Source organism: Coregonus lavaretus (assembly GCF_964263955.1).
Source record: "Coregonus lavaretus genome assembly, contig: HAP1_SCAFFOLD_1516, whole genome shotgun sequence".
Classification (NCBI taxonomy): domain Eukaryota; kingdom Metazoa; phylum Chordata; class Actinopteri; order Salmoniformes; family Salmonidae; genus Coregonus; species Coregonus lavaretus.
In genome coordinates, this window is record NW_028156624.1 from 64,364 (window position 1) to 86,350 (window position 21,987).

Genomic DNA, 21,987 nt, shown 5'->3' on the forward strand with positions numbered 1-21,987 from the left:
TATTACATGGATTTTTTATTTATTTTTTAAATGTAGATGTTCCAAAGGTCTGCATCAGTGACTTGTAGGCTATGTGTGGAAGCCAGGAGATGCTAAACGTGTTTATGTTAATTAACGGTCAATTACCGTAAGACCGACAGTTATTAGCTTGACAATCACCGGCTGACGGAATTTCGTGACCGCCACAGCCCTAGTGACAGTCTACGATTTTGCAATGAGACTTTTTGTGGGTGTTTTTAGAATGTATTCATTTATACACCTCTCTCAGCATTTTGCTCTTAGCAGGATTTTCTACAGCAGTTTTAAGCAACACTTGCTGAGCCCCAATAGTTGACAGTAAATTATCATTAACTGAAAGGAGCATGGTGTGTAAATACAGTAGTCTCCATGTTAAAGCATGCACATCCATGCAGCCTGTGTTCTATATGAATGAGGCTCTTTCAGAAACAGCCAGGATGGCCACCTGTGGCATCTCATTCCAAGCTTCATGCCCACTCTGCTCCATGCCCACTGCTGCCACGCCTGATGGGGAGCAGCATATGCCAGTCTTCTGGCGCCCGCCACTTTACTCTGCTACGCCTCTCTCTTCCCTGGCGCTGGCCAACACGGAGCCATGCTGCTGCTGCACCAACGCTGGCAGAGGTAGGAGTCTACCAGCTGTGGAGGGTGCTCTCCAGCTCCCCAGCTCTTCAGCTCTCTCTCCCTGAAATGGAGGGAGGAGAAGAGGCATGCTCAGAATGCTGAGAGGGACAGACTGTCAGAGTTCATGATGGTTGATGAGATATCACATTCCTCTGTCAGCTGTTACTCCAATTCAATAGAAGTGATAACTACTGAAGTTGATCCACTCTTTGTTGATTCAGTAGCAGTTCTCAATATTCTACACTGCTTGGTTCACTCCCTAATAGTACAGATTAACAACTCTGCCTACAATATTGTGGGGCATATTCTCCACCTTTTCCCCGTCAGCATTAGACAGTGTCACAGTTAGCATGATTAATAATGCCATTAAATCAGTGTCTATTAATCCAGAATTAGCCTTTGAGCACGGGAGGACAGGCTAAGATCATCCTATTCATCATGGTTGCTCTGTCTCTGCCTGGTCTAACTGACAGCCTGGTAATGTGGCCTTCGGTTCAGGAGGTCTGCTCAAATATGAAGACTGCTGTTTCTGATTGAGGTGTTAGGGTCGGAGAAACAGCTGTCGTTGGCACATCTCATTTCCTGTCTGTCTGTCCGTGTTAGGAACCTGTGTTCACCTCATCAGCCTCGTCATCCATCAGCCCCGATAACTGCTTCTACTGCACTTTACGTCTCAGTCTCAGACAGCCCAGCAGATAGGACACTCAGATGGCATGGGAGAGCGCACTCAGATTGGATGTTCGATCCATAGAAATAAATAGTATTATATTGTATCTCTATGGTTCTATCTTTCTGATGTCATCTTTCTTTCAGTATTGTTGTTTCTAATATGCAATCCCAATGGGGCCTAATCATATGGATGTATACTGCTAACATAGACGCTAACATATTCGTATGGTAGACTACTAGGGGTATTGTTTTCGGCTGGCGTTCGTTCAAGTGCTGCTAGTGTCAAACACGCTTGTTGGCAATTTCGACTTGTAAAAGCTGGCGCTCTGCTATTTTCTAACCCTTGTGCCAAGGTTGGAAATGTACCTGTCTAACATCAACTCGCTTGCGCTGAGGTGGGAAGGATGGAAATATTTGAGGTGTGTCCTTAAAAATGTGCTTCAATATGCTAATTTCGGTCAGTGTCATATAGGGATATTTAGACCGACCAAAAGCTGGTCTTAGCGGTAATGCAGTTGGTAATGGCATGGATTTTGAGAGCGGAAGCGCAGCCTATCCAGTTGTGACGCACGGTCCCCATGGAACGAGAAATGTGCCTTTTGTGCCGGTGAACCTCATAGCCTATTTAGAAACAGAGAAAAACCTATTGCATTCCCCCCATTTCATTTAATTGGATTAAAAACCAAGCATAGCCTACCCTCCTCTCAATGAAGGCTGGTTAAGCAGCTTCACATAGGTGCGTCTATTGATCCTGGCCATGCATTAGCCGAGTAGCCTATCCATAAATGGGTTTTAAATGTTCTGCTGAGTCTGCCTTTAAATATTTTGGAGGTTTTTGGCCTCATGCTTTTTTATGATTCACAATTCACATACCGGCATACTTCATTTCACGTGGTCCTCTGTAGCTCAGCTGGTAGAGCACGGCGCTTGTATCGCCAAGGTAGTGGGTTCGATCCCCGGGACCACCCATACACAAACATTTATGCACGCATGACTGTAAGTCGCTTTGGATAAAAAGCGTCTGCTAAATGGCATATTATTATTATTATTACTTGTTCAAGTAGGCTATACATCACCATTTTCAAAGAGCGCCCCTCATCTGATACCAAAGATGCGCTTCTACAAACTATTCAGTCATCCTATAATGCCATATCAACAGCGGATTGACACTACATGACCAAAAGTATGTGGACACCTGCATGTCGAACATCTCATTCCAAAGTCATGGGCATTAATATGGAGTTGGTCCCCCCTTTGCTGCTCTAACAGCCTCCACTCTTCTGGGAAGGCTTTCCACTAGATGTTGGAACTTTGCTGCGGGGATTTGCTTCCATTCAGCCACAAGAGCATTAGTGAGGACGGGCACTGATGTTAGGCGATTAAGCCTGGCTTGCAGTCGGTATTCCAATTCATCCCAATGGTGTTCAATGGGGTTGAGGTCAGGGCTCTGTGCAGGCCAGTCAAGTTCTTCCACACCGATCTCGAAAAACCATTTCTGTATGGACCTCGCTTTGTGCACGGGGGCATTGTCATGCTGAAACAGAAAAGGGCCTTCCCCAAACTGTTGCCACAGAGTTGAAAGCACAGAATCGTCTAAAATGTCATTGTATGCTGTAGCGTTAAGATTTCCCTTCACTGGAACTAAGGGGCCTAGCGCTAACCATGAAAAACAGCCCCAGACCATTATTCCTCCTCCAACAAACTTGACAGTTGACGCTATGCATTGGGGCAGGTAACGTTCTCCTGGAATCCTCCAAACCCAGATTTGTCTGTCAGACTGCCAGGTGGTGAAGCGTGATTCATCACTCCAGAGAACGCGTTTTCACTGCTCCAGAGTCCAATGGCGGCGAGCTTTACACCACTCCGGCCGATGCTTGGCATTGTGCATGGTGATATTAGGCTTGTCTGCGGCCGCTCGGCCATGGAAACCCATTTCACAAAGCTCCCGACTAACAGTTATTGTGCTGACGTTGCTTCCAGAGGCAGTTTGGAACTTGGTAGTGAGTGTTGCAACCGAGGACAGATGATTTTTATGTGCTACGCACTTCAGCACTCGGCGGTCCTGTTCTGTGAGCTTGTGTGGCCTACCACTTCAAGGCTGAGCCATTGTTGCTCCTAGACGTTTCCACTTCACAATAACAGCACTTACAGTTGAACGGAGCAGCTCTAGCAGGCCAGACATTTGACGAACTGACTAGTTGGAAAGGTGGCATCCTATGACGGTGCCACGTTGAAAGTCACTGAGCTCTTCAGTATGGTAATTCTACTGCCAATGTTTGTCGATGAAGATTGCATGGCTGTGTGCTCGATTTTATACACCTGTCAGCAACGGGTGTGGCTGAAATAGCCAAAACCACTAATTTGAAGTGGTGTCCACATACTGTTGTATATATAGTGTATCTTGCTTACTGAGAATGTGTCTCGCAGGCAAATATAAAATTGTCTTGACAGGAGCCTAGTATTTTGTATAGATGTGTGAATGTTATACGTAAAGACATTTAGTCCTACGTGTGCACACATTGCCTCATGCTCATGGAAAATAAACTGATCGCTTGTTTTTTGTTTTGATTACAAACCAAACTTATAAGAATGATTGACCATTCTTTGGCTTTGTGAGAACGTCCATGGCTCACATGCAATGCAATTTAGGAGCCGTCTGCTATATCTGTAGAAGTGCGAATGAGATCTGTAAGGAGGTTCCTTGATGTTTATAAAATATTACATTTGGGAGCAGTATAACGGTGAGTGGACATCCCCCATTTCTCTTTACATTGGATCTTTGTCCCGCTCCGGTGAAAAGTTTGGATGAGCCTAAAACCCTCCATAGTCTACATTGCTTTAATATTAAATGCCCACGGGAGCAATTACGGTACATGTAGCTACAGTTGAAGTTGGAAGTTTACATACACTTAGGTTGGAGTCATTAAAACTCGTTTTTCAACCACTCCACACATTTCTTGTTAACAAACTATAGTTTTGGCAAGTCGGTTAGGACATCTACTTTGTGCATGACACAAGTAATTTTTCCAACAATTGTTTACAGACAGATTATTTCACTTATAATTCACTGTATCACAATTCTAGTGGGTCAGAAGTTTACATACACTAAGTTGACTGTGCCTTTAAACAGTTTGGAAAATTCCTGAAAATGATGTCATGGCTTTAGAAGCTTCTGATAGGCTAATTGACATAATTTGAGTAAATTGGAGGTGTACCTGTGGATGTATTTCAAGACCTACCTTGTATCTATATCCACAGTAAAACAAGTCCTATATCGACATAACCTGAAAAGCCGCTCAGCAAGGAAGAAGCCACTGCTCCAAAACCGCCATAAAAAAGCCAGACTACGGTTTGCAACTGCACATGGGGACAAAGATCGTACTTTTTTGGAGAAATGTCCTCTGGTCTGATGAAACAAAAATAGAACTGTTTGGCCATAATGACCATCGTTATGTTTGGAGGAAAAAGGGGGTAGCTTGCAAGCTGAAGAGCACCATCCCAACTGTGAAGCATGGGGGTGGCAGCATCATGCTGTGGGGGTGCTTTGCTGCAGGAGGGACTGGTGCACTTCACAAAATAGATGGCATCATGAGGAAGGAAAATTATGTGGATATATTGAAGCAACATCTCAAGACATCAGTCAGGAAGTTAAAGGCTTGGTCGCAAATGGGTCTTCCAAATGGACAATGACCCCAAGCATACTTCCAAAGTTGTTCCAAAATGGCTTAAGGACAACAAAGTCAAGGTATTGGAGTGGACATCACAAAGCCCTGACCTCAATCCTATAGAAAATGTGTGGGCAGAACTGAAAAAGCGTGTGCGAGCAAGGAGGCCTACAAACCTGAGTCAGTTACACCAGCTCTGTCAGGAGGAATGGGCCAAAATTCACTCAACTTATTGTGGAAGGCTACCCGAAACGTTTGACCCAAATTAAACAATTTAAAGGCAACGCTAACAAATACTAATTGAGTGTATGTAAACTTCTGACCCACTGGGAATGTGATGAATGAAATAAAAGCTGAAATAAATAATTCTCTACTATTATTCTCACATTTCATATTCTTAAAATAAAGTGGTGATCCTAACTGACCTAAGACAGGGAATTTTTACTTGGATTAAATGTCAGGAATTGTGAAAAACTGAGTTTAAATGTATTTGGCTAAGGTGTATATAAACTTCCGACTTCAACTGTATATTTAGACATTTTTGATTAGAATTTGATTAGAATTATATTCACTGTCTTTTTAGGCCTTATCAATAGTGAATAGTGCTTAATTCTATAGCTACAGGACTCCTGATATCTCCAGGAGTGATAAGTATAATTGTTATCTTTATCTGTAGCTAGGGCCATCTACTTTAAGTGCTGGTGTGTGAACTGCTGACTGCTATTAACTTGCAAATAATTGTTGACACATCAACCATTATTAAGGGGTAGGGCAGTTTGTGACTGTTGTTGTTTTGGTAATCAGTGGCTGTATTGGAGGGGGAGTGGTTTCTCCTCTCCTAGGCAATCAGCAATTAGTATTAGTACATCAGTCTTCCCTGTTTTCAGCAGCGGTCTCATCGCAAAACTAACACGGTTCTGCGGAGTTGTTCGAGAAAGGAAAGAGAGTAAGTCTCTGCACCACTCTCTCACTTCAGTATCTCTTAACTTGTTATTTTCAGATGATCTCATTTTGCTCTTTTGTAGCTTTGGCAACTATGTGTGTGTTTTCTATCCCAGTTCGCTCCTCTCCCTGTAGGCTTTACAGATGCTCCTGACCCCTTGGTTGCACCCTTCTAATTTAGTGTACCCTGCACGCACAACCCATGTGGAATTCCTGATCTCTGGCAGTGTTTGGAATTGCTGCTCTGCGGTCAAGAACACCAATTTCATCTCAGCTTATACTGCCCTTCAGTCGCTTGACTTTTTGGTCCTGACGGAGACATGGATCAACCCAGAGAACACTGCTACTCCAACTGCTCTCTCTTCATTTGACTATGTTTTCTCTCATAGTCCGAGAGCATCTGGTCATCGTATTGGTGGCACAGGGCTTCTCATTTCTCCTAACTGAAGATTTTCTATTTTCTCCCTCTCTCACCTGTCCATCTCCTCATTTGAATTCCATGATGTCACTGTCACTTGTCCACACAAGCTTAACACTGTTGTCATCTATTGCCCACCAGGTGCCCTTAGAGAGTTCCTCAATGAGCTTGACACCTTGATAAGCTCATTTCCTGACGATGGCTCACCACTCATGGTACTTGGCGACTTCAACCGCCCAACGTCTGCCTTCTATTCATTTAACTCTCTCTTTCCCCTCCTTGCATCTTTTGACCTCACCCTGTTCCCAGTCCCCACTCACAAGGCAGGCAATACTCTTGACCTCATCTTTACTAGAGGCTGCTCGCCTACTAATCTCAAGTCTCTGATCACTACTTTGCTTCCTTTTCTGACTCCCTTTCCTCCAACCCTAGCCACTCAGCCCTTACCCAGATGGTCATGCGCCGTCACAATCTTCACTCTCTCTCTCCTACTACTCTCTCCTCTTCTATCCTATCATCTCTCCCTTCTGCTAAATCCTTCTCCCTCCTGTCTCCTGATTCTGCCTCTTCAACCCAACTCTCCTCCCTTTCTGCATCCTATGACTCGCACTGTACCCTTTCCTCTCGGCCGGCTCGGCTCAGCCTTCCCCTCCTGCTCCGTGGCTGAGTGACTCATTGCAAGCTTACAGAACAGGGCTGCAGGCAGCTGAGCGAAAATTGAGGAAAACGAAACTTCCGGAGGACCTATCATCCTTCCACCCTCCTCTCTACCTTCTCTTCCTATCCGCTGCTAAAGCCACTTTCTATCACTCTACATTTCTAGCTTCTGCATACTAACCCTAGAAAACTCTTCCACCTTCTCCTCCCTCCTCAATTCTCCACCCCCTCCCTTCTCCCTCTCTGAGGACGACTTTGTCAACCACTTTGAAAAGAAGGTTGACGACACCCGCTCCTCATTCACTTAGCCTATTGAGTCCACTGGTCCCTCTCACACAGAACTACCGTACGCCTTGACCTCTTTCTCCCCTCTCTCTCCAGCTTTGTAATTAAGGGGGTATTGTGCGTAGATTGATAAGGGAAAAAAACAATTTAATCCATTTTAGAATAAGGCTGTAACGTAACAAAATGTGGAAAAAGTCAAGGGGTCTGAATACTTTCTGAATGCACTGTATATATTTCCATATTGAAGCCATGCAATTACTTAGAACAATGTGGACCACAAACATGTTCAACATATTTAGCAAAGATGGGATAGGCCTACATTTTGTTATTTCGTTTCTGTAGGCTATTTAACAAACTAGGCTATAACGGACTAACATTGGAATTGGAGTTGATGACATAAAAGACTGTAAATACACAACTTGAAGCAAACACATATTTAGCCATGGGGCATGTTCTGATTGGCCATTGAGGGGTCAAGCCTCGACACACCTACAACTTATTTATTCATCAAAACCCAGCCCTTTCGCGCCAACGGCAGCTTTTGCACTCATCATTCCTGCTGAGAAAATAGCACAAATATTTCTGACACATCCCCGGACCTATAGTGCTAGGTGACCACTGTATTAGAGTGTGCAGCTTTTCTTTTTTTTTGAAAATCTAGGGACTATATTTAATCAAACCTAATGCAATGGTAAATCTTAGTGCTGGCGGTAGATCGACCGGTTGATCTTCAAGGCATTCCTAGTCGATCACCAAACATTTCTGTAGAAACGCCAACAATAAAGGCTTGCGCACATATTTTATTTTTTTGTCTTGCGCTGTTGGCGGTAGGTGCACTTGATTCAGAAGCCCTGTGTCAGGTGCCGGGTAGGCAAAGTGTTCCCATTTTGAACCATTTAATTTGTCTGAAGGGACAAACGAGGAGAACTGTGGCTAAATTAAGTGCGCCTACCGCGCTGGCCAATCAGATGGCTCAAATAACCGTGCCTACAGCATCCATGACCCCACAGCAAAGTGTGATACTAACCTACGTGAGATTTCATTAAAAAAGCAGGAATGGATATAGAATTATCATAAATATTTATGATCATTTTATATCCATTCATGCTTTGTAATGAAATCTAGCATACACAAATCTAACATATTTACAATAGATAGAAACATCACAAATAGCCTAAGAAGCCTACACAAGACTACTAAACTGACACTCAAGTACCTTCTTCGTGTTCCTTTCTCTCCCTACTAAGCCCATCAATCATTTACATTTACGTAATTTAGCAGACGCTCTTATCCAGAGCGACTTACAAATTGGTGCATTCACCTTATAGCCAGTGGGATAACCACTTTACAAAGTTTTTTTTATTTTGGGGGGTGGGGTGGGGTAAGGGGGGGGGGGGGTAGAAGGATTACTTTATCCTATCCCAGGTATTCCTTAAAGGTGGGGTTTTAAATGTCTCCGGAAGGTGGTGAGTGACTCTGCTGTCCTGGCGTCGTGAGGGAGCTTGTTCCACCATTGGGGTGCCAGAGCAGCGAACAGTTTTGACTGGGCTGAGCGGGAACTGTGCTTCCGCAGAGGTAGGGGAGCCAGCAGGCCAGAGGTGGATGAACGCAATGCCCTCGTTTGGGTGTAGGGACTGATCAGAGCCTGAAGGTACGGAGGTGCCGTTCCCCTCACAGCTCCGTAGGCAAGCACCATGGTCTTGTAGCAGATGCGAGCTTCAACTGGAAGCCAGTGGAGTGTGCAGAGGAGCGGGGTGACGTGAGAGAACTTGGGAAGGTTGAACACCAGACGGGCTGCGGCATTCTGGATGAGTTGTAGGGGTTTAATGGCACAGGCAGGGAGCCCAGCCAACAGCGAGTTGCAGTAATCCAGACGGGAGATGACAAGTGCCTGGATTAGGACCTGTGCCGCTTCCTGTGTAAGGCAGGGTCGTACTCTCCGAATGTTGTAGAGCATGAACCTACAGGATCGGGTCACCGCCTTGATGTTAGCGGAGAACGACAGGGTGTTGTCCAGGATCACGGCAAGGCTCTTCGCACTCTGGGAGGAGGACACAACGGAGTTGTCAACCGTGATGGCGAGATCATGTAACGGGCAGTCCTTCCCAGGGAGGAAGAGCAGCTCCGTCTTGCCAAGGTTCAGCTTGAGGTGGTGATCCGTCATCCATACTGATATGTCTGCCAGACATGTAGAGATGCGATTCGCCACCTGGTTATCAGAAGGGGGAAAGGAGAAGATTAGTTGTGTGTCATCTGCGTAGCAATGATAGGAGAGGCCATGTGAGGATATGACAGAGCCAAGTGACTTGGTGTATAGCGAGAATAGGAGAGGGCCTAGAACTGAGCCCTGGGGGACACCAGTGGTGAGAGCACGTGGTGCGGAGACAGCTTCTCGCCACACCACTTGGTAGGAGCGACCGGTCAGGTAGGACGCAATCCAAGAGTGAGCCGCGCCGGAGATGCCCAGCTCGGAGAGGGTGGAGAGGAGGATTTGATGGTTCACAGTATCAAAGGCAGCAGACAGGTCTAGAAGGACAAGAGCAGAGGAGAGCGAGTTAGCTTTAGCAGTGCGGAGAGCCTCCGTGACACAGAGAAGAGCAGTCTCAGTTGAATGACCAGTCTTGAAACCTGACTGGTTTGGATCAAGAAGGTAATTCTGAGAGAGATAGCAAGAGAGTTGGCTAAAGACGGCATGCTCAAGAGTTTTGGAGAGAAAAGAAAGAAGGGATACTGGTCTGTAGTTGTTGACATCAGAGGGATCGAGTGTTGGTTTTATGAGAAGGGGTGCAACTCTCGCTCTCTTGAAGACGGAAGGGACATAGCCAGCGGTCAAGGATGAGTTGATCAGCGAGGTGAGGTAAGGGAGAAGGTCACCGGAGATGGTCTGGAGAAGAGAGGAGGGGATAGGGTCAAGCGGGCAGGTTGTTGGGTGGCCGGCCGTCACAAGTCACAAGATTTCATCTGGAGAGAGAGGGGAGAAAGAAGTCAAAGCATAGGGTAGGGCAGTGTGAGCAGGACCAGCAGTGTCATTTAACTTAACGAACGAGGATCGGATGTCGTCAACCTTCTTTTCAAAATGGTTGACAAAGTCATCCACAGAGAGAGAGGAGGGGGGGAGGGGGAGGAGGATTCAGCAGGGAGGAGAAGGTGGCAAAGCGCTTCCTAGGGTTAGAGGCAGATGCTTGGAATTTAGAGTGGTAGAAAGTGGCCTTAGCAGCAGAAACAGATGAAGAAAATGTAGAGAGGAGGGAGTGAAAAGATGCCAGGTCCGCAGGGAGTCTAGTTTTCCTCCATTTCCGCTTGGCTGCCCGGAGCCCTGTTCTGTGAGCTCGCAATGAGTCATCAAGCCACAGAGCTGGAGGGGAGGACCAAGCCGGCCGGGAGGATAGGGGACATAGAGAGTCAAAAGATGCAGAAATGGAGGAGAGGAGGGTTGAGGAGGCAGAATCAGGAGATTGGAGGGAGAAGGATTGAACAGAGGGAAGAGATGATAGGATGTAAGAGGAGAGAGTAGCGGGAGAGAGAGAGCGAAGGTTGCGACGGCGCATTACCATCTGAGTAGGGGCAGAGTGAGTAGTGTTGGAGGAGAGCGAGAGAGAAAAGGATACAAAGTAGTGGTCGGAGACATGGAGGGGAGTTGCAGTGAGATTAGTAGAAGAACAGCATCTAGTAAAGATGAGGTCAAGCGTATTGCCTGCCTTGTGAGTAGGGGGGGGCGGTGAGAGGGTGAGGTCAAAAGAGGAGAGGAGTGGAAAGAAGGAGGCAGAGAGAAATGAGTCAAAGGTAGACGTAGGGAGGTTGAAGTCCCCCAGAACTGTGAGGGGTGAGCCATCCTCAGGAAAGGAACTTATCAAGGCAATCGTCTGCTCTCCTGGTGAGAAATATCCTTCTCTGTGGGCTTATGAGCAGAAAAGAATGAGCAGTTTTCTATGTAGTAAAGAGTATTAAAAGGTCCCTAATGCAATAGCAGTAGCACAGTGCTGTTTTTGCCATATCAAAGGGCAGTGCAGCAGAGAGAGAGAGAGAGTCCTTGCTGTGGTTACAGGCCTGGCTCTCTCAGATAAACACAATTGTTTTCCTCTGTGTACAGTACCTCCAGCCTGATGTAATGTGATACCATGCTATTGCCTGCTCCCTTCTCCCTAATGTGGAGACTAGGCTGATGTGAATGCTAGCTCTAAAAAAATCAAGGGTGACAAGGCACTGTTTTAGAGTAGCTTTTCTCTGCCAAGCCTCATTGAGGCATATTGAGGCTTGGAGGACAAAATACATGCTCAACTTGTGAAAAACGGGTCTAAAATGTATTTCATCCATTGTATATTTCCCTGATTTCCCTTCTGTGAGGTCCAGTGCAGTCTAGTCCAGTCTAGTCCAGATAGAGAAAGGTCAGGTAGCGGCTTGGACCGGGAGAGAGGGCCCTAGCCCAGCACAGCACTGGGCTCCATGGGACTCAGATACACCTGTAAAAAGAGGGCACTCTTCCAGTTCCTCTGATGGAATCCTGGCAATGGATAACACCGTGTTTACAACGCAGGCAGAGGGAGGGAGGAGTGGAGGCAGAGGGGACAAGGCTGCATGATAGATGCAATCCATCTAGATATGTCTGTCACCAGATGTGTACTCTCTCAATCCCCGTTGCCAAGTTTTCACAAGAAATGCCAATTCTTTCAACAATTTCAGTTGTCCTGTTTACCCTCATTGATAAGAACAGATCAGATTTTCCTGATGTTTGCCCAGTTTTTAAGTCATTCAATGTATTTGCTGCCACGCTCTGAATGACCACTGTCCTCAATGCTGTGATGGGTTTGCTGTTAAAACCACGTTAACTCCCCTCGATTGATGGCTGCTATTGGGGGTGAAGGTTTTAGGTGATGCTCATGGGTTTATGGGTTTCCTGTTGCCTCTATTCTCTCTCTTCGTTAAGCCAAAGTCAAAATCTCTGTTTATCTGTCACCAGCTGATGTTGTGACACATGTATTTAGCCTCTGTCATGGGGGGGGAAGAACATTTCAAGGAATGGTCTAATTAGTAGCCTAGACTCTACTATTATGTGATTATTTAGGAACTTTATCTGTGTACCTTTAGTTAGCTGGACATATGGACCTGTTGGGAGGGTGTTGGTTGTAAACTGTTGAGTCTGTGTAAATAGAAGGCCAGTCAGTATTCTGTGCAGTTGTGTCACCCAGCCTGCTGCTCCTTGCTTTGCTAGTCGGATTGCTGTATTGATTAATCACTCGTTAAATGATTAAAAATAGCCCCTCAGGGAGCAGAGATGAATGATGACTCCATGCAACGGAGAGAGCCCCGCCTGTCTGGGTGGGTTAGCTAGCTACTGCACTGGAGCAGCAGTGAAAAAATAATTTGTATAAGAAAGGAGTAGTCTCTTCCTGACTCTTTCATAGACTGCAAGCGATGATAGGAAAAAAGAGGCTTGGCTATATTTTTGCATCCATGGTGCTGAAATCTAAAATGACCTCATGCAACAGAGAGGGTGTGTTAGTTAGCTCATTGGTGCAACAGCAGCCAGTAACAAAAGACAGAGTGAGACAGATGACAGGATTAGGAGAGACATGGCTTAATGTGTCTCTGTCCATGGTACTGAAATGTAAAAGTCAAAATTTCTACATCAATGCACGTATACAATGAAAATGATCTTCCCTCTGTATGGGCTCTTGGAGTCCTTCCTGAATTCTGGGACAGGCCGTTCCTTGCCTGTAGCCTATACAGTGAGGGAAAAAGTATTTGATCCCCTGCTGATTTTGTACGTTTGCCCACTGACAAAGAAATGATCAGTCTATAATTTTAATGGTAGGTTTATTTGAACAGTGAGAGACAGAATAACAACAAAAAAATCTAGAAAAACGCATGTCGAAAATGTTATAAATTGATTTGCATTTTACATTACATTACATACATTTTTTTGTCATTTAGCAGACACTCTTATCCAGAGCGACTTACAAATTGGTGCATTCACCTTATGATAGCCAGTGGGACAACCACTTTACAATATATATATACGGGCTGCAGCGTTCTGGATGAGTTGTAGGGGTTTAATGGCACAGGCAGGGAGCCCAGCCAACAGCAAATTGCAGTAATCCAGACGGGAGATGACAAGTGCCTGGATTAGGACCTGTGCCGCTTCCTGTGTAAGGTAGGGTCGTACTCTGCGAATGTTGTAGAGCATGAACCTACAGATTCTCGCCACGCCACCTGGTAGGATCGACCTGTGAGGTAGGACGCAATCCAAGAGTGAGCCGCGCCGGAGATGCGGGTGGAGAGGAGGATCTAATGGTTCACAGTATCAAAGGCAGCAGATAGGTCTAGAAGGATGAGAGCAGAGGAGAGAGAGTTAGCTTTAGCAGTGCGGAGAGCCTCCGTGACACAGAGAAGAGCAGTCTCAGTTGAATGACCAGTCTTGAAACCTGACTGGTTTGGATCAAGAAGGTAATTCTGAGAGAGATAGCAAGAGAGTTGGCTAAATAAAAATAAATAATATGCCATTTAGCAGACGCTTTTATCCAAAGCGACTTACAGTCATGCGTGCATACATTTTTGTGTATGGGTGGTCCCGGGGATCGAACCCACTACCTTGCCGTTACAAGCGCCGTGCTCTACCAGCTGAGCTACAGAGGACCACGCTAAAGAGTTTTGGAGAGAAAAGAAAGAAGGGATACTGGTCTGTAGTTGTTGACATTGGAGGGATCGAGTGTAGGTTTTTTGAGAAGGGGTTAAACTCTCGCTCTCTTGAAGACGGAAGGGACGTAGCCAGTGGTCAAGGATGAGTTGATGAGCGAGGTGAGGTAAGGGAGAAGGTCTCCGGAAATGGTCTGAGAAGAGAGGAGGGGATAGGGTCAAGCGGGCAGGTTGTTGGGCGGCCGGCCGTCACAAGTCGCAAGATTTCATCTGGAGAGAGAGGGGAGAAAGAAGTCAAAGCATAGGGTAGGGCAGTATGAGCAGGACCAGTGGTGTCATTTGACTTAATAAATGAGGATCGGATGTCGTCAACCTTCTTTTCAAAATGGTTGACGAAGTCATCCACAGAGAGGGAGGAGGGAGGGGGAGGAGGAGGAGGATTCAGCAGGGAGGAGAAGGTGGCAAAGAGCTTCCTAGGGTTAGAGGCAGAGGCTTGAAATTTAGAGTGGTAGAAAGTGGCTTTAGCAGCAGAAACAGAGAAAGAAAATGTAGAGAGGAGGGAGTGAAAAGATGGAGAGGGGGGTTGAGGAGGCAGAATCAGGAGATTGGAGGGAGAAAGATTGAGCAGAGGGAAGAGATGATAGGATGGAAGAGGAGAGAGTAGCGGGAGAGAGAGAGCGAAGGTCGCGACGGCGCATTACCATCTGAGTATTTTACATTTACATTTTACATTTTAGTAATTTAGCAGACGCTCTTATCCAGAACGACTTATAGTTAGTGAGTGCATATATATATTTTATTTTTTTCGTACTGGCCAAGAAAGGCACAAAGGGGACATAGAGAATCGTTAAACGGACAGAAAACAAGGCAAGAAAAAGAATGAAGGTTGAGTAGGGGCAGAGTGAGTAGTGTTGGAGGAGAGCGAGAGAGAAAAGGATACAAAGTAGCGGTCGGAGACTTAGAGGGGAGTTGCAGTGAGATTAGTAGAAGAACAGCATCTAGTAAAGATGAGGTCAAGCGTATTGCCTGCCTTGTGAGTATGGGGAGACGGTGAGAGGGTGAGGTCAAAAGAGGAGAGGAGTGGAAAGAAGGAGGCAGAGAGAAATGAGTCAAAGGTAGACGTAGGGAGGTTAAAGTCACACAGAACTGTGAGGGGTGAGCCATCCTCAGGAAAGGAACTTATCAAGGTGTCAAGCTCATTGATGAACTCTCCAAGGGAACCTGGAGGGCGATACATGATAAGGATGTTAAGCTTGAATGGGCTAGTGACTGTGACAGTATGGAATTCAAATGAGGAGATAGACAGATGGGTCAGGGGAGAAAGAGAGAATGTCCACTTGGGAGAGATGAGGATTCCTGTGCCACCGCCCCGCTGACCAGATGCTTTTGGGGTATGCGAGAACACATGGTCAGACGAGGAGAGAGCAGTAGGAGTAGCAGTGTTTTCTGTGGTAATCCATGTTTCCGTCAGCGCCAAGAAGTCGAGGGACTGGAGGGTAGCATAGGCTGAGATGAACTCTGCCTTGTTGGCCGCAGAACGGCAGTTCCAGAGGCTGCCGGAGACCTGGAACTCCACGTGGGTCGTGCGCGCAGGTTAGAGTGGCAGCAGCCATGCGGTGTGAGGCGTTTGTATGGCCTGTGCGGAGAAGAGAGAACCTTTTAATGAGGGAAATAAGTATTTGACCCCCTCTCAATCAGAAAGATTTCTGGCTCCCAGGTGTCTTTTATACAGGTAACGAGCTGAGATTAGGAGCACACTCTTAAAGGGAGTGCTCCTAATCTCAGTTTGTTACCTGTATTAAAGACACCTGTCCACAGAAGCAATCAATCAATCAGATTCCAAACTCCAACCATGGCCAAGACCAAAGAGCTCTCCAAGGATGTCAGCGACAAGATTGTAGACCTACACAAGGCTGGAATGGGCTACAAGACCTCGGCCTGGGGCTCCATGCAAGATCTCACCTCGTGGAGTTGCAATGATCATGAGAACGGTGAGGAATCAGCTCAGAACTACACGGGAGGATCTTGTCAATAATCTCAAGGCAGCTGGGACCATAGTCACCAAGAAAACAATTGGTAACACACTACGCCGTGAAGGACTGAAATCCTGCAGCGCCCGCAAGGTCCCCCTGCTCAAGAAAGCACATATACAGGTCCGTCTGAAGTTTACCAATGAACATCTGAATGATTCAGAGGAGAACTGGGTGAAAGTGTTGTGGTCAGATGAGACCAAAATCGAGCTCTTTGGCATCAACTCAACTCGCCGTGTTTGGAGGAGGAGGAATGCTGCCTATGACCCCAAGAACACCATCCCCACCGTTAAACATGGAGGTGGAAACATTATGCTTTGGGGGTGTTTTTCTGCTAAGGGGACAGGACAACTTCACTGAATCAAAGTGACGATGGACGGGGCCATGTACCGTCAAATCTTGGGTGAGAACCTCCTTCCCTCAGCCAGGGCATTGAAAATGGGTCGTGGATGGGTATTCCAGCATGACAATGACCCAAAACACACGGCCAAGGCAACAAAGGAGTGGCTCAAGAAGAAGCACATTAAGGTCCTGGAGTGGCCTAGCCAGTCTCCAGACCTTAATCCCATATAAAATCTGTGGAGGGAGCTGAAGGTTCGAGTTTCCAAACGTCAGCCTCGAAGCCTTAATGACTTGGAGAAGATCTGCAAAGAGGAGTGGGACAAAAATCCCTCCTGAGATGTCTGCAAACCTGGTGGCCAACTACAAGAAACGTCTGACCTCTGTGATTGCCAAAAAGGATTTTGCCACAAAGTACTAAGTCATGTTTTGCAGAGGGGTCAAATACTTATTTCCCTCATTAAAATGCAAATCAATTTATAACATTTTTGACATGCGTTTTTCTGGATTTTTGTTGTTGTTATTCTGTCTCTCACTGTTCAAATAAACCTACCATTAAAATTATAGACTGATCATGTCTTTGTCAGTGGGCAAACTGACAAAATCAGCAGGGGATCAAATACTTTTTTCCCTCACTGTATTAGAGAGAGGCACACACACTACTCCGGCTGTATGAAATTGTATTCCCATTCTGTCCTCTGCTGCTCTGCTGCTCTCTCCCTGGGGGGCCTGATGAAAAAGAATGGAATTGAGAGGAGTAGAGGCGAGCGTTAGCTGCAGGAGACCAGGGGATAATGGGAAACGAATGCTCCTCTCCTCCAGCCTGCCTGCAGACCCCGGCACTGCTCTCTCCAACATAATCCTGTTATCCTGAACACAAGGAGAACTTTGGGTCAATATGCCTCCACTCCCCTCTGTCCATGAGCCAGAACCCACACTCTAATTTAACAGCCCAAATGTACTGCTGCTACCACATCGATAATGGTATATAGATGATAGATATCATCTGAAGTGTGGTTCGATGCAGTCTTTCTTGTGGTTGGATTCCTATGTTATATAATATGACAGTAGTTTGTAAAATGGCTGCCTGTCTGGTGTGTTACAGTACAGTAGCAGGCTGTGTACATGGCTGGCTGCTCCTTCCCAGACGCCTTATCAGGCGTACTCAGCATGTTATCCTCTCGTCAGGCATGTCCACATTAACCCAGCACAAATTGTCTCTGTGTTCATTCAGTCAGTGGCAGTGCATTGGGGTAGTTGGAAATAGTTATCCTAATCTGGAGAGGTTTGATTTGATTGGGAATAAGTGAAAAGCCTTTATTTACCCATAGAAAGGATTCTCTCTTTGTAGTATAGTGTCTTTCCTGCCTGTTTTGCACCTGTCAATGTAATCCACAGTGAAGCATGCTTGTCATACATGCCTGTGATGGAGTTCTGCATGTGTAAGCATCTCACAGGCAATCCTTCAATGCCTTTAAACAGGAAGATAAAGTATGTCCGTGTATGATCAGGGGAGTGTATACTGTATATCCTGTCTCTGGGTAGATATCAATAGGATCTGAATAAGGATCTGTATATTACATGACTTCTGGAGAAATGACTAACCTTACTGCACCTCTTCATTTGTAAAAGCTGCTAAGTAGGCTGCTGATAATTTGATCAGAGCGGCAGCATCATGTTATTTAGATCTTAATGACTAAACATCCATGCAGTGCCTTTTAGCAGAAAAACCCCACCAACACAGATTATTATTTTCTGTTTATGTCTCAGCTAATTTTCAGCGATGGAATTGCCCTCAGCAGTAGACTTCTTCACAGAGAAAATAATAATAGTTTTTACTGTGCCGGAAACATAAATATATTTTAATGCTGAGAAAAGGTTGAATAATTGATGAGGAGCCTCCACTAAGGCTCTCTGCTTTTCTCACAGGGGTCATGAAAACAATATGGGTCCTAGATCTCTTATGAGGAGAAATGACAGAATAAGCGTTGTTGCAGTGGGGGTTTGGATGTCACTATGACATACAGATCCAATTCACCACAGGTGGCCTCAGACAACGGCGATGACTTCAGCTCCTACTGCCTCAGTCCCCAACCCCTCTCTCCCTCCCTCCCCTATATTCCCTTCTCCCTCCCTTAATTCAAGCAGAAAAAGATCTCTACACACCAGAAATGTTCGGATATCTTGCCTCAGTCCCAAGGACGTTTACAGCTTGCAACTCTCTAACATGTAGTGTGTATGCTAGCCATACTGTGGAGCATAATGTCTCCCTCAACTTAACCCTTATGTCTACGTTTACAACATGTTTATCACGTTGTAGCATAAGTATATAAAAGCAATAAAAGTTGCATTTCATAATATATACAGTAAGTTGGGATACCTGAGGTTGCTACTAATGTGCATCCCTTGCCAAAATATTGCCTTGCAGAATAGATACATACATGCATAGCTAAACATTCAGGGTTGAAGGGCGTGGTGGTTTATCCAGTCGATCAGATGCTTTAGAGACAGGGGGAAGGGGGGATGTGTGCAACACCAATTTGTATGTTTTCGCCTGCTGATTCAGCAGCCCCAGGTCCCTCTCGCAATTATAGACGATATACATTGGGCTGTGCTGAAATGGCCTAGGTGAAGATCTGGCCCATCTGTAAAGTTACATGCTTCATAAATGCCAGCGCTTCTCTCTGTTACTCTTAACATCACTGCCATGAATTTCCATCCTGATAGAGTGGGGTCTCGGATAGGGGAAGAGGTGGAGAGAGAGGGGGGGGGTCGGGGGTTGTGGTCGCTGGGGATGTGATGAAGTAAGCTGGAGAGAGAGAGAGAGCAAGAGGGAGAGAGAGGAGGGTGGGCTATCAGCTCTGACAACGTGAAGGATGAGCCATAGATCTGAATATCACAGGAAAGTCATTCATTTGTATCAGCCCTCCAGTTAAAATCCACTTGGAGGAGTTTTTGTCATTACATCATCATACTGATAGCAATAGCAATAAAACAAGATCTTGGAATTTTTGTAGCACACCAAAAGAAAACGTTTTTGTTTATTGCTAACATTTTTCTTCCCCAAACACAATGTCCGATAAGCACCGTCTTCAATGTAAATAAGTATCAACCCTCCTTCTCTCTCTGTGTGCTTCTGCAGGCCAACGATGCCTCAGGCAACACCTGGAACTGGCTCTACTTCATCCCCCTCATCATCATCGGATCCTTCTTCATGCTCAACCTGGTCCTGGGAGTCCTGTCTGGGTAAGAGTCAACATCACACATGTCCATGACCCAATGACACTATTTCTGTCTGTGGGAAAGGTGTTGTTAACAGCCCACTATTATGAAACACACAGTACAGCGCTCTTTACAAGTCATTTCACTTTCCTGCTGGCTCTGTTTAATTTAAAGCTTCTGTCTGACTACATCGGTGTTGCGTTAGCCTAACTGTGTTTATATTTTCAATTTTTTCTCTATTTTGAAGTTCTACTTACATATGCTTTTCCACCAAGTGTTTGCCTTGTGAGTGACCTGATCTGACCTGGACTGTTTTCACACAGACAGTACAGTACAGAACAGGACAGAGCTCATTAGTGCTAAGCTGTATTAGACTCCCTCATTAAGAGTCACTACACAGCATAGTAAAGCAGGTCAAAGCTGGAAGTAGAATGCCTGTAGTCCTGAATAGACAGGATCAGAAGTGTTGTCTGAATGTAGCACCCTGTTGAAATTACTATCAAGGGAAATGAGGCAAGGCTTTTTATTGTTTACAACATTTACTGTCCTTACACTACAGTACAGTAGATATCCCATATGTATCCCTATACCATTCATGTCGAGTGAATCCTGCCATCGAGTATAATGCCAATGCTGTGGAATTTGGAATGTAGATGTTTTTTTCCTGTTAATTGTTTTGAAGCCACGGGGCATGTTGACACACACACACACACACACACACACACACACACACACACACACACACACACACACACACACACACACACACACACACAGTGGCAGAGCTTAATGGAAGGCCTGTGCTGTACTAGGCTGTGCTCTAGCTGCTATCGGGACATGAATTTATTACTTCTCGGAAAGCAAATCTAATTCTCACTTGCTGTTCCACCAAATGGCTTCAGCTGTCTCTGTGCTATCGATGTGGCATTATGCTCTTCTTACAGTCTGTCTTTTATTTCAACCTTCTGTTTTCTCTCAGATCTTATTTTCTCGTCCTTCTACATTTTGGGTTTATGTACAAAACCTCACCCATGTAGAATTACAGACAGTCAGGATGACTGTTGTTTTTAGGTGAAGCAGTTCATTTGTATGAAACATCCTGGTTCTCAGTTGCTCTAGTGTCTCTGCCCTTGATGATAAGTTAATCATTCTCCTCTCGTCTCGAAGTGTGAAATCCATCATTTAGCCCCACTTTTATGCTCAAGGTGACACTCCCTCAAAGACATTTGACTTAGGAGAGTATTTGCATAATGCATAATCCTAACAAGTTGCATTGAGCTCCTTAATGTCATGAGAGACTGCTTCATTCTGTGACAGTTAATTGCGTATCCTTATGATGGCCACAGAAATTATAAATGATACACATATTTGAGAAATTACAAGCTGCAAAGTCTATGATTGTGGTTGTTGTTGTTGTGTCTGTTACCACCTGTTTTGGTCAAAGTATCCATCGTCTGCTTTGAGTACCTTGTACTGTATCGCTCTTTATCTGTTCTCTATGTGTTCCTTTATCCCCTTCAAACAGCTCAAAGCATTTTTTAGTCTCCTGTTATCCCTGGCCCAACCCTGGCCATGCTCTGGGCCTGCTATGCTCTCTCTAGTCTCGCTAGACCCTGGGAGAATCTTAATTGCATACTCCTCGCGTCCCTCCCCACCTTCTCCTCCAATGGGTTTTAAGAAGATGGCGAGGAGAGAGGACGCAAGGAGTATGCAATTGAGATTCTCCCCCTGTCAGCTGTGTTTACTGTGGTCAGGAGGGTGAAAGGTCCTGATACACTGTGGCGGGGCTGTGTCATATTCTAAAGGGCACTGCCTGTCCTGGAGGGGGCCAGGGCTGCAGGCTGCAGCCACCCATAGGGTTTAGAGGCCACCGCTCCAGGGGCAGCGGTCAGAGGCAGCATGCGGGGGCAGCATGGCTCATATTTTATCCTATCACCACTCCTAATGTCCCCCGCCCTCCTGCCCTTCATCCTACCCTCCACCCCCCCAGATCACCCCATCAGGTCACTCTGTGAGGGCTTTCAGTAGGCTAACGGAAGTGCCACAGACAGCCCAGCTTGAGGCACCACCCTGCCCTTTGATCTCTCCCTCTTCTCTCTCTCTCTCTCTCTCCCTTCCTTTTTTTCTCCTCCCTTCTTTCCTTTGTGTGGAGTAGAAGGTCAGTTCTTTCAGATCCTTCCCAGCATGGTCATATATATCTGTCAGTCAGTCAGTCAGTCAGGTGGAGGCCCATGCTGTGTCCTGTAGGTTCACCACTACTATCTGTACAGTAAATGAATAGACACATACTGTACCACTCAGTCTCAACCTTGACTTCTGACTCATGTTTAGGTCTTGTTGCTTATATTGTGTGGCATGTGTAGGCTACAGCGTTCACATTTGAATGGCTCAATTGAACATTTTCAAGCATAGTACCCCAGCTCTGAGCAGTGTGTGTGTGTGTATCAGGGTTTCTGTTAGCCGGTAATAGCCGGATTTTGGCCTA

General features: G+C 45.7%; 1 protein-coding gene across 1 annotated transcript in view; it reads left to right on the top strand.

Moving 5' to 3' along the window:
* LOC311126140 (voltage-dependent N-type calcium channel subunit alpha-1B-like) overlaps positions 1 to 21,987 on the top strand; it is a gene marked incomplete at both ends in the record, with an annotated part of 83,497 nt that overhangs the window by 34,797 nt on the left and 26,713 nt on the right. Inside the window, one exon of the mRNA XM_084200159.1 lies at positions 19,423 to 19,526. Within this exon, the coding sequence (XP_084056285.1) occupies positions 19,423 to 19,526 (104 nt within the window). The remainder of the gene's footprint in view (positions 1 to 19,422; positions 19,527 to 21,987) is intronic.